General features: G+C 33.5%; 1 protein-coding gene across 4 annotated transcripts in view; it reads right to left on the bottom strand.

Annotated features, from left to right (window-relative positions):
* Window positions 1–813: 813 nt before the first annotated feature.
* Window positions 814–13,714, bottom strand: part of LOC140056365 (uncharacterized) — a 66,898-nt gene continuing 53,997 nt past the window's right edge. For 3 of the 4 annotated variants that reach the window (XM_072101715.1, XM_072101718.1, XM_072101716.1), the window contains exons 4-6: window positions 6,557–6,670; window positions 5,581–5,815; window positions 814–5,454 (exon numbers count right to left, since the gene is read on the bottom strand). In XM_072101715.1, coding sequence (XP_071957816.1) covers window positions 3,807–5,454; window positions 5,581–5,815; window positions 6,557–6,670 — 1,997 coding nt within the window. In that variant the 3' untranslated portion in view covers window positions 814–3,806. The remainder of the gene's footprint in view (window positions 5,455–5,580; window positions 5,816–6,556; window positions 6,671–13,714) is intronic. The other variant, XM_072101719.1, reaches the window with a different exon arrangement.

Genomic DNA, 13,714 nt, shown 5'->3' on the forward strand with positions numbered 1-13,714 from the left:
ATATTTATATTTTATTTTACGTTGAGCACATCATGGATAGTAACTTAGTAATTGGAACTTTTAAACACGAGATATAAACGATGGTTATGCTCATACGAACAAACAGCAGTTTTATTTTAATAATGATGAGTCGATATCTTCCTCGCTGGCATTGTCCCATTTCGTTTTCGTTGCATTTCATTTTTTCCCCAAGTCTTTTCAATCACAAAAACTGTGTTTTATTTAAATACAGCCCAGCATTATGCATCTTATACTTACAAGACTTTATGTAGTATAGTTTTATTAGATTTTCGCCATTCATTTATTGCCGAAATTCCACAATTTCAAGGCTCACATTCAACAACTCATATTTTGCATACTGATCTATTGATTTGTACTTTCTTTAAATTTTTTATTATCATTATTAAATAATATAATATGCTTTAAAACATTAGAAATGCGTTCGTATGTTCTTGTTATCGTTGTTATATAAGTTCAAGGCAAAGTTATATAAATAGAAACATCATAAAATTGTCTGCTGGTACCATCAAATTCATGTAATACATTGTGCGTTTTTAAATCGATACCGCTAGATAATAAGCTATTAATATTAAGGAATCCTTCTGTATATATATACTGTATTGTATTTAGTTTATTAAAAACGAAAATTCGTAACACAGATCATCATCGACCACTAAACGAGTCAGAAAGCCGTTCCTCGACACTTTTGAATTGTACACATTTTGTATACGATATATAGTGGGTTCATCGAATGACGATGAACAAGGAGTAAGAGTGTGTGCATTTACAAAGAACATAAACAGACTGAAACAATTTATGCATGTTCACAACATGATAATCAATATAATTCATTTATTATTATTATTATTATAGTGTATGTCCATTTCAACATGACAGTTTGTTGTTCAATTCAACATCTTAACAAATGCTAACAGTAAATACAACTTAGAACATACGAGGAGGAGGAGGAGGTACTCAATAACAGATTGGTGCAAAAATCTAAATTACATTTTAAAAAGAAAGAGAAACCATATATTGTACAGCATTAAATATCATATATACAAACTAACGAAAGGAACTGCGTAAAAACAATTCAAATACATAATTATGTATCGTAATATAAGACTTAAACAACATGATTCGATAACGTAACCTCGGTACCGTATATCGCATTTGCTAAGCAATTATACGATTTTTTTAAAGGCGTAAATAGTTTCTAAGCAAACATAACATACGCGTAGCTAGTTGCTTCGCAACCGTACGCGTGTTTTAAACGCGTGTGTCAAACGCGTACATTGTTGCTAAGCAATCTTACGCGTGTCTTCAACGCGTACCTAGTTGCTAAACAATTAGGAACACTCATTTACATAAAATAACAAGTGTAAATTATTTTTTCTTTAAAGAATGTCGATATTTATCTGAATAACAATTTGTTTTATGTACAGTTTTTTTAAATAAAGTATTCGATTTGTAGGGAGTAATGGTTATAATTGAAATTCATAATTCGTTCCTTACGTGCGCATAATTTACTATTATTCGTTCATTTCGTATGTTTATTGTACTTTATTGGAATATTTAAAATTGTCGATAACTATGCAATGCCGCTATTACATTTTTTTAAATAACCAAGACATTATTTTGTTTAAATAATGTAATTCTTCATTACATTATTACATTTAAATGAATTACATTACTTGATCTTAAATATTTTTAACAAAACCGAAACCAAAAATGTTTTGTTCGAATTTTTCTGAATATACAGTATAGAATACGGATAACGAAATAAGAAATGTCGATAAAATAGAACAAATTAAATGTTATAAATGATAGTATTGTAAATAATATCTGTATGTTTGTAATAACATACCATAATGTAGCATGTACTAATAAACTAAAGCGTCAAAAGAATTAAATCATTAAAACGCAAATTAATGTTTCTTTTAACGATAAATGCTAGAATACCGCATGGACGAAAAAAATATTTTGTCCTCCATGAATACAGTAAGAACGCACGTGCAACACAATAACTTAACCAATCACAGGCGATGGGTCTCATTCATCGTTGTGCGTGATTAGTCAAATTACGTACGCTACACGTCCTTGCGTTGCCTCGTAGTTGCCATCAAGCAAAATAAGACTAATCTTATTTCAATTGAGATTACATAGATTACATACAAATATATTTTTTTGTCTTTAGATAATTTGAGGATCACAGTTGTATATCGTGGACTTTCTTTCGTATATATTTAACCAACAATAATATAAAACTTGCCATGACATGATTTCTTACGTCACTAAATCCACAACCTTCTTCAAATCACACCGTACCTCTGTGTACATGATTATGACGTCATAATCATCGATTATGCTTTACCCACTCATAACTTTAGATATAACAATACTTATCACCACAATTATATTTTTTATAAAACATCAATTTGAAATTGCATGTGCAACAGTTTGTACCAGACGGGCGCAGCATATCACACTTACGACGAGGGCTCTTTCAATTTACGACACCACAACTATTAATACCGAACACTGAGAAGCGCATGCGTGGTGGAGCAGCGGTACTAATGTACCGCAGCAGTACTACTGTACCGCAGCAGTACTACAACTGTACCGCAGCAGTTTGGATATTATAAACAGGTCACATAGATTGAGATTTCATTTCTTGAAAAAACAAAAACATCTTGAAATAAAGGTTTGTTTCAAAAATAATACGTAGTAAAACTTAACTTGTACCTTTTTTTTCTTCAATTAAACAAAAATTAAAAATTTTTCTAGATTTCGTGTGAGTAAATTATTCATGGCACAGATTAGTAAGTCTTATTGTTTGTATAAAATATTCACACCTATTGTATACGTCGACGACTATTATAGGTACACTATCCGTTCTATATATATCTATTACACTTCCTACTAGAATACTCACTGCTGCAGTATGCTCAGCAAAGTCATCGATGATAAACCGCGCAGAAAAATTACCTGATCTCGGATTAGCCTAGATTATCCGGACAGTTAATAACGAGATTTTGAAAGATAAAAAGCGAATCTGGATGTTCTAAACAGCTAAGACGTCACAGATACAGAATTGGACACTGAATAAACTAAGAAATCCAACATCCAGTGAACATAAGCGCTTGCAATCCTACTTTTTTTGAACTATAATTGCTGTACATACAATTTCTTCTAGTAAGTCACGGTTTTAGCTATCTAAGATTTGTTTTTATACAAAGTAGATTTCAGATTGTAGAATTTTAGTCTCATATATTCTTTTTTTTTATACAAATATTTAATCACGTGTCCGCATGATACGTTGATTTCATCTTCATAGAAGATAATAAAATATGCAAAATGTATGAATATTGAACCAATGTAAATAAGTTTAAATATTTATGAATTTTGCAAATATACAACAACAAACGCGCGAAATCTGGATTGTTTTCTTCAATCAAGTTTGTGATATATTGCATGTGAAACTTTAATGCATCGTACTATTGTATACAACTTGTTTATTACGGAAAGAATGTATAAAACGCGCGCCAAATAAAAACGCACGAAAACGTGCACGGTCCGTTTTACCTTTTGCATATACAATTGTACTAATAATATTGTGAATTAGTAATTTTTGTTTTTTAAAACAACTCATCACATGAGAAAAAAATGCCCTTTAATTTGTCGTAAATAAAAGAATATCTATGTAGGCTTATATTTAATTTCTTGAATAGTGTAACTCTTGAAGCTGAAACAAATGCGATACTTGTAAACCTTTGTATTAACTAGTTACATTCGTTTGCCATAAATCAAAGTTTAGAAGGGTCGTCATCTACAGAATTCTTAACGGGAGAGGGAGTTCTTGAAGTTTTCGGCTCGTAACTATTTTGACTTCTGCAAACTGCCTCTAACCTTTCAAGAGAACTATTCGAGAGGGCGCTTCGTAAAAGTCCATTCCCCGGTGACTTAACTTTAGTTTCCGTCTCGAAAAACGTCTCACGAAACCGACGCATTGCGTCGCCGTGCACTGGATCTTCCGCAACTGGTGGAAATTGGAAAACAGTACCAGCCACCGCTCGAGTTGCTTTCTGCGTAGGTGTGCATGGTAACGAGTGCGATGACGCAAACTCGTTTCCGGTCAACTTGGGTGATTTTGTATCGGATTCGTGAAACGACGGAGGCCTACTATTATCACGATTCCACTTCCGTTTAAATCTTAACTTTATTGGTATATTCTTATCAGCGTCTTTACGCATAAGTTCAACTTCATTTGCCGATTTTGGCACTTCCATGTGTTCCGGAATGTTAAAACGCCGTGGCATCGGAAGTGTCGCCGATTTAGGAATTTCCATATTAAGTGAATTTCGCAGTAAGTTTCTTTCTAAATTTTGAGTAGCGGTTCGTAATACCGGTTCATTGTTATATTCTTGAGTAGCGGTTCGTACGATTTCGTTACTTCCGTTTTCTATCGTCGTCGTCGTTGTGTCTTCCTTCGGAGCGGTCACTTCTATAATCGGTTGTTCGATTGAATCTGCAGTAAAGCCATTAAGATCGTCTACTGGTGCTGTACCTTGCGAGGATGATGCTGGCACACTCTTTTGCGTTGACATTCTTCGCTGGTACAGCTGTGATTTCACCGGCCTATCTGGTATTTGTACAGGCTTTTCTGGAGATTCTTCTCGTAATTCTATTGATCTGAAGCGAGACTCATTCTCTGTATGCGTTCGCCAAACAGTTCCCGGTGACGGATGAACAACATTGGGTATTTTTCGAGGTATTTCGCTAGCGCGGATGTGTGCTAACCGATCGTACTCTAATCGTGCTGCTATCGTGTCCGTCGTAGAATAGTTAAACCGTGGCGCTCCATGCGTGTAATAAGGACTCATTGTAACTTGTGGGCTAGCCATCGGAGACAGGTAGCACGGACTTGCGGGTAACGAATGTGAAAGAAAAGGTCTGTACGCTTGGAAAGGTATAGAATGTAGAGGTACTCCGTGTATCTGCTGTATTCCTGGTATAGGTGGTTGTTTAAGTTCAGTCATTGGTATTTGAGGTGCTACCATTTGATTCGGAATTTCACGATTTTCGCGTACGACCGGTTTTATTTCCACATCACCCACGCTATGCGACCGTTCCCTCGGTTGTTTATGATTCTCGTCCGTTTCCGAGGACTCGAGTGACTCGCTACTCGATTCTGATACACTTCGACGCGTACGTCTGTCCGGGGGCGTAATACGAGGAGTTATCCTTGTAGGTTGTACAGTGTTCTGGGCATTATTAAACACTTCATCTGGTGACGTCACACAATACGGTGGCGCTGAAGCAGGCGGTGCATATTGAGAAAGAAACTTTACGTCCGCCGTTGGGTAATTCACGAGAACTAGTTTATTGAAGTTGAACTTGTATGTAAAACGTTTTCCTTTGGTTTTATGGAGGATTCGTTTGTTGTAATAATACCTAAAACAAGCAAAGAAATAACGAACAGTTAAAACAGATGTATTATTATGCAATATTTTTTAAATTATACAAAATTGTAGAAGGCCTCTAAAACGTTGTATTGAAAATAAAATCAAAGTGACAAACCTCAGAGCACGACTTAGCTTGTCGTAGTTCATATGCGGTTTGCATTTTCTCATGCCCCAAAGTCGTGCGAGTTCGTCAGGATCTTTGATTATAAACTCGCCATACTCTCCCTGCCAGGCGATCACCTCGCGGTATTCTTCCTTCTGCAGCAACTCTAAGATGAAGTGCCACAGCTGGATCTGCCTGCTTCCTGGTGAGCTCTCGGCTTTGTAGGCCCAATCTGGAACAGTCATCCCTGCAAAGCAGGAAGAAAAATTAAGTTTTGCATACAAGTCCTATTTTATAAAATGGTTAGTAAAATCTGCCGGATCACACTAGATAAGATTCCGTTGAGCTTAGCTATACCTTTGCATCATGCACCTGACATTACTCTAGTGTGGACCATCCTTAATGCTAATATAAAAATGGTTTACAGTGCAAAAAAATGCATATTTACGATGAGTACATCTTTGCAACGGGATAGAGATGCGCTTCTCGCTAGTCTTACAAATGTGTTAAAGGCTGCACCCGACGCTAAACGGTTTACAAACCTAACATGCTGCAGCAATCGGTAGTAAATATTTCCCAGGAACTGTTTTACGTCAAATCATACGTGAATCATCAGATACACTCCTTAAACATTAATGTCCTAGTTAATAGAGTCAATTCCACTATCAACTAACATCACACGACTCCCATACGTGCAAGAACCGTGGCGAGTTTAATCAACAATTTACATACTCTATACGGTTATCTAATGCGCATGTGCAAACGGGTTTTTCGGTACAGTAATTAAACTATAAGTTATTATGCCTGATGATGATAAAGTAATTGTCGATATATAGAACCCTAACACGATGGTATGTATCTTATTTCTCGAATTTTAAATTAAACCTGCAACTTATCATGTTGTGTTCATTTATTCATGATGTATAACATGTAATATATGCGAGTGCGGCTGACGTCATCAATCACTTTGTAATGTAATAGCATTTACCTTGACGCCATCCAGGTCCGGCGGCCGGACTTGCAACTTTTTCTTGCTGCGGGACCGGAGGAGCTGGGCTGACTTCTTGCTTGTAAGGCCAATCATTCAATGGCAGGCCAACACCTAAACAAAAGAAACAGAGAATTACAGTTCATGTTTTTACTTGTACTTCATAAATATATTTATGCATAAAAATTGCAAAAGCTAGAGTCAGTGGAGCAGTATAAGCCTTCAACAATGAAGTTTGATCCTAAATGGAAGAAGAAGAAAATACTGTAGATGACGTAATGCGGTTAGCGAAAAATAATGTTTGTTTTAATAATTCAACCAAAACTAAACCATTTTATTAACTTATGTAACAAACAATAACCACAAGTCATCAACAAGGTTAGTTAAGCATTTATGGTTTTTGTTATGGTCGAGGTGAAAAGCAAAACGAGTTACATTTTGTTTGTTTTTTAACTTGAAAACAAAATCATTTTTTTTTAATCATCATTTATATTTTGTTATCACTAAATTATTTAAGTATTAAAACAACGTGTTGATTTGAAACCATAGAGAAATATCTTAAATATGTTTATATAACACAGCACTAGATAATAAGACCTACAAAAAGATAATACATTTCATATAAACTTATATTTCATATGAAAAAACAAACTCATAAAATGATAACAATAAACAAGGCAATCTATCTATCTCTCTTAAAACGTTTTCCGACATTACGCTTTCCATGATTTGTTTCCATATTGTTCTGTTTTTGGCAGGATGGTGCTAAAGTCTACATTTTTTCCGATTAAATCTTTTTTTATTTGGTTTATCCAGTTTTCTTTTTGTCTTCCTGGTGGCCTTACTTCTTTTTTAGTTTCTTTCATTGTTTGTAGGCACCGAATGCCATATTGGAAATTAAATCTTATAACTCGATTCGCAGAAGTATAGACAAACATTATGCAATTCAAACAAGTTGAAAGTTGAAAAAGACATTTTGCGCGCACGTAGAAATCCATTGAAAAATCAGCGCGTGATCGCATGCATAGTTAGTCTTAACTTATGTGGGCCTTAAACGCGTCCGTCATAATGACAGTTCAGTAACACGTTTTTCGTCCAAAACTTAACTTGTTTGTGTTTTTCTTTTGTAACACGGCTTTTGTTACCAATGAATTTTCATTGTCACTGTGTAATAATATTAATAAATGTTTATTTTTTTGTACTATCAAGTTAATGTTAACAACATTGTGATCATCCAGACCTTATAAAAATATGTTTACAAAAAAGTAAATCATAAACGGGTGTACCCATCAGCTGCTGCTTACAAAGAACAAACGAAACGGTTTATTTTTATGTCGCGCGCGTTCAAGTAATGATGAATATGTTACTAGTTTTGCACGCGCGCGTTCAAGCAATGATGAATATGTTACTAGTTTTGCACGCGCGTGTTCAAGTAATGATGAATATGTTGCTAGTTTTGCACGCGCGCGTTTATGTAATGATGATATGTTACAAGTTTTGCACGTGCGCGTTTCTTTTTACAGTTTACAAAACGAAAGCTTTGTCTATTGCCGAGTATTCGTTACTATTCTTGTGGACATGTAAATTATAATCAATTGTAAATATTATACAATGTTGTTATAAATTTATTCCCGGATAAAAACATTCAATTGAATATTCAATTCTTTGTTTGTAAATTGATGTACATGAATAGTTTAATGAAAAATTCCAATCTGAAGCATTTGTATTTATCTTAAAAATTAATTTTCGATATCAGAATAAAAAATTGTTCTTTGTTTCCAAATTTAAGAAGGTCTGTCTGAAGTGTACATTATGATAGAAATATTTATAATCGCTATTACAAATAACAAAACACAGCCCATATCAAACACAAATGTTTATTATGCTACCTAACAGATAGGAAAATGAAATAAAAATAGCTAAGAGGCCTATATAAATTATAAAACGTTCCTTAGGGAAACATTGCCAACTCCTTCATCCTTTTGTTCAGTGTAATGAAAGATATTAAGATTACATCAGATGCGAATGAATTCACGACTATTGAATGATAAAATTGTGATATCAATCAATAACAGGGGTCAATAGTTACCGTTCAGGGGTTAATACTTCTCATCCAGGGGTTAGCCATCCTCATCAAAATCGTTACAAACTTTTGAATATGTAAAAGCGTATAAAATAATCAAACCAATATTTTTGCAGAGTGATATATTTGAATTGTCATTAAAATGCTGCTTTACTGGACATTAATATGTAGCAATCGTAAAATGCTACGATAATTGTATCAATAAACTACAGATTATTACTCCTTACATCCAAATATAATAAAATATAATAGCAATAGAAACGATGGTGTTTACAAGATACCATTGTGATTTATATCGTCTAATAAAACATGTATTGTTCGTAGCCATAGTCATTATGTCTCCTTATTTTACAGATTACTTTTCCATCTTCGTGGACAAGGGACGCATCACAAAAAGTTTTAAATCGGAAAATTGTTATACAAATGTTTGTCAATTATAATTACCTGGATTAATTCATATTTATAAATATGAGTCACCCATAAGGTATTCATCAATCAAAATGTATATGAATATTCATGAGCGAATACGACACGCAGCGTTGGCATCACTACGCGCAAAAAAAAAGACCGATTTGATTTTTGACGAGCACGTTCTCAATTAAAGGTTATGGTATAACCGGCACGGGCCGTTGATTCCATATTTTATTCAGCACCTGACAAGATAATCCATCATGATCCTATAACGAGGGACCGTTTATTTCTCGACCGTAACAAACGCCTTTTACTCAAACCTTTGACTCCTTGGAAACGTGGATAGTTTTTAGATACATCAAACCAGTGTGGTACATCCCGCGGTACGACAGAACTGGTTTATGTTTTGATGGTTATTTTCCATTAATTAATGTTTGTAATGAAATTAATTATATTAATGGAGTTTAATGATGTAGCAATTTACAAAAACTGTGGACGACAGGCGTGTGAGTTTGAATATTGATGACCAAGGCGGAGAAAGAGCAACATGATCCATCAAAATGAACTATTTCAACAACACGATACAAGACGACACTATTACAGCCATATCAAGATTTCATTAATTAAAAAACGGCAAGTAGAAATTAAAGAATTATAGAAAACTGTAATTTAATCATGAAATAAAGATTACTGAATGAATGAGGTAATTGTTTAACCGAAATCTGATACAACAAGCATTTTTGTAAAATATCGATAACGATATCTCTATGACGTAATCGAATACCAATAGAACGGAGATACATTCAAAAGTCTAATCAGTATCATTTCGATATCTTAAAACAATTCCAGGCGTTTCATTTGATCTATTTCTTCTTTTTTTATTCAGCCACGTTTTTTTTTAAATTGCTAAAAAAGTCTTATAACTTTTTTCATTATGTTCATCATGAAACTTTATACGCACATATGATAAATATCGTGGACGCGCGTGCACAAGCTGTTATTAATGTGTTGTTATCTCAATAAGTACACGCGCAATAATCGCCGAATGATGATAAAAAAAGTATTAAAAAAAGAAAGTTTATTTTAAAGCCAAATTTACAAAAGATATTTTGAATTTGTATAAAGTCATCATTATTTCCTTAATAACATGAATAAGATAGAAGAAGTAGTTAATGCCACTAGCGTGTATTGTGATTGTAACTTGGAGGTGGATGAGGAGTGCTCGCTGCTCATTGTAATGTTTAATGTATTGTGATTGTAACTTGGAGGTGGATGAGGAGTGCTCGCTGCTCATTGTAATGTTTAATGTATTGTGATTGTAACTTGGAGGTGGATGAGGAGTGCTCGCTGCTCATTGTAATGTTTAATGTATTGTGATTGTAACTTGGAGGTGGATGAGGAGTGCTCGCTGCTCATTGTAATGTTTAATGTATTGTGATTGTAACTTGGAGGTGGATGAGGAGTGCTCGCTGCTCATTGTAATGTTTAATGTATTGTGATTGTAACTTGGAGGTGGATGAGGAGTGCTCGCTGCTCATTGTAATGTTTAATGTATTGTGATTGTAACTTGGAGGTGGATGAGGAGTGCTCGCTGCTCATTGTAATGTTTAATGTATTGTGATTGTAACTTGGAGGTGGATGAGGAGTGCTCGCTGCTCATTGTAATGTTTAATGTATTGTGATTGTAACTTGGAGGTGGATCAGGAGTGCTCGCTGCTCATTGTAATGTTTAATGTATCGTCGACGCGCGCTAAAAATCATTACAACACTATTCTTTTAAAAACAGCAATCGTTTGCCGTCAAAATCTTTGCAGTGTTATTAATTAACTGTCCATTTCGGTGCATTAATTCAGTATTTTTATACAGATATTCAGACAAAATAAGTGATAGGCAACAACTATTTATTTAAAACGGACCTGGGGATTTGAAAAAACACCCTAGAACATGACGAAGAATAAGGTATTTGCAAATGGCGGCGGTAAGTAAATGTATAAACATAGATAGGCTTGACGACCTAGTCTGAAATCATAAAATCAGACTTTATTTTTCTGATAAAGGTAAAAAGACCGAACTAGATATCGAATGATTACACTAATATCGAGTAGCAAGTAGACTTTTTTATTTAGCCTCGTCATCATTTTAACTTATCTACCATTTCAATATGTACAGCATAAGGCACGTGCTAAAATCGATTTTATCTCAATTATATTTTAATTCTAATTTAATATTTTAATAACCACAGCACAAAGTAACCTAGAACATTTGTTAAAATGCAGAATGCAGAATCCGGTGCAGGGGCGTTATACAATTACAGAATATAGTGCAGGCCTACACCATGTGAAGAAAAATATAACTTAAAGTTGTTAAACTTGTTTACGTCTGGTGGCGTGCCTTAAAATATTAAATAATAATCATATAACAAACAAATCAGAAAGAATTTGCAAAGAAATAAAGAGATTATAGGGGTAATAATTCTGTTTCGCAAAACCCGGTCTCTGAAAGTTTAAACAAAGTACTGATAGTTCTTGTTGCCGGGAGCTGCTTCTTGTGAATTGACATTTTTCTCTCCATTAAATTAGTTCTTAAAACAGTGTTTATTTTTACGTTTGCAGTGTTATTCTATTCCGGGCGCACTCTATGGTGTTATGTTTTTATGGCGTAATAATATAACAAAGGAGTAAAATCGGATTTCATTTCTGCAAACTTACTTTTTGCAAACAAAAAAAACGAATTATTATTAGGTAAGCGATATCTCTGAGAATTGATGTAAAATTTACGCGATACCGAGATGACATAGTCACTCCTGTCACAGTTAACATTCATGAGATATACGCATAATTTAGTCACGTGCCGACTGAAATACGAATAACATTACGCGCTAGGAATCAGCCAATGGCACAAGAGATAGAGACTTGAGCTAACTCATAATGGACTTCTTGTCATTAATGAAACCAGCGTAATTAAAACGCTCGAGTCTTTTTATATGCGTACCTTGTTTTTTGCATAATTTCACGGAAATAAAAAAAGCGTATTTATGCGTACCTGAATATTTTTCGTTCCTTTCGTCAAAGAGTTTTTACCTCGCAAACTCAGCGTTCTATCCAACGAAATTAATTTAATATGACACGCAAAATGTGCTTAAATATGTTGTTAATGTATGTAAACTAATGACACGTGGTTTTTTTAGGGAAATATGAGTTGAAATTATGTTAAATTAAAAATCGAATTAAAAATTAAAATACATAATGCTATGTTGCTGTTGGAGCAACGATTTGAAAATAAAACATTTAAAACCAGAACATCTATCATCTGCTCGTCAAAAAGCATTTTATGCAAAATTCTGACATTTGCATAATGCAAAAAGCTATAGAGAGCAGAGTAAAACATTTGTTAGTGTTACAACATTTAATTAATGTTACTAACATGATATTCATAGTGAATACATTAGCATAACTTCTCTTGTTTTCTTTTAAAAAAATATTTTAGTAAGTAAATTTCTAACCCTTCGATGACTCGTATCACTGTAGAGTAATTGTGAGAATTTATCTGAGATCCTAAATAAGTCAACAAAAAGCTAAATAAAAGCGAAAAAGAAATTTCCAGAAATGTGTTAATTTATTTTTAAAAAAGACTTTGAATTAACAATTTCGTTGCAATGTATTTGCAAAACGAAGTTTAGAAAGCGACAAAGCTTAGAAATTCGTTAGCCTCTATTTAAAGAAAAATCATTTTTCTTCCTCCAAAAATATCTTTCCTAACATATTTAGTATTTTCTTTGGAATATATTTGCATCTTTTTACGTTTTTGCCAGACGTTTGTGATTTTGTTTGTTATCACATAAACGAAACAAATAAATATGAATGTGAAATAGAAATATGGTTGTACACTCGTCAAAATTATGTTGAACTACTGTCGCTAAACATGAGGTTAACTTTATAAACATTAATTAGCGATTAATATTTATTATTTGTATATTAAACAACACAATTCATTTTATTTTGCAAACAAATTCATTGTATACATTCACAAGGGTTAGAAACCCTTCGAAAGCTGTGAATAAAAAGTGACAAGTGCATTTTACAAACTATCGATAGTAACAGATTGATTTTAACAGCACATCTAATATAATGGTCGAAAAGGCAAGTAAATTTGTATATAAAAACCAAATTTTGTGTTGAAATTTGCAACGAAGTGCTTTATCTATTTAGCAAATGTAACAACATTCATAATTTGTATCGTGTTATCTGTCACATTTTATTGGTTTACCGGTACCTAGACGCAAATCACTCTTTCCTTAAAAGTCACTTTTTTTATTCCTATTACAAGCTTTACAATAAATGCATTTAGCGACGATTTCGATAAATTATCAATAAAAATTCTCAATAAAATTGCGTTTCAGCAACATTCATAAAATTACTCTTAAATTACCAGGGTTTTAGAAAGTTTCTTTTTTGTTCAATTGCATGATTCGAATGATTTTGCTTGCACTTTACATTTTCGTTGTAGCAAGTCAAATGTGACATAGTGAAATGATACACAATAACCACATTCTGCTCCGTAGGCTAGTTAGCAAATGGAATAGCAAACAATTAAATACAAAACTATGTTTCCTATTAAAAAAAATCAGTAGTTATAATATTGATAATCAAAATCTTCATGGTGAA

Source organism: Antedon mediterranea, chromosome 8 (assembly GCF_964355755.1).
Source record: "Antedon mediterranea chromosome 8, ecAntMedi1.1, whole genome shotgun sequence".
Taxonomy (NCBI): Eukaryota; Metazoa; Echinodermata; class Crinoidea; order Comatulida; family Antedonidae; genus Antedon; species Antedon mediterranea.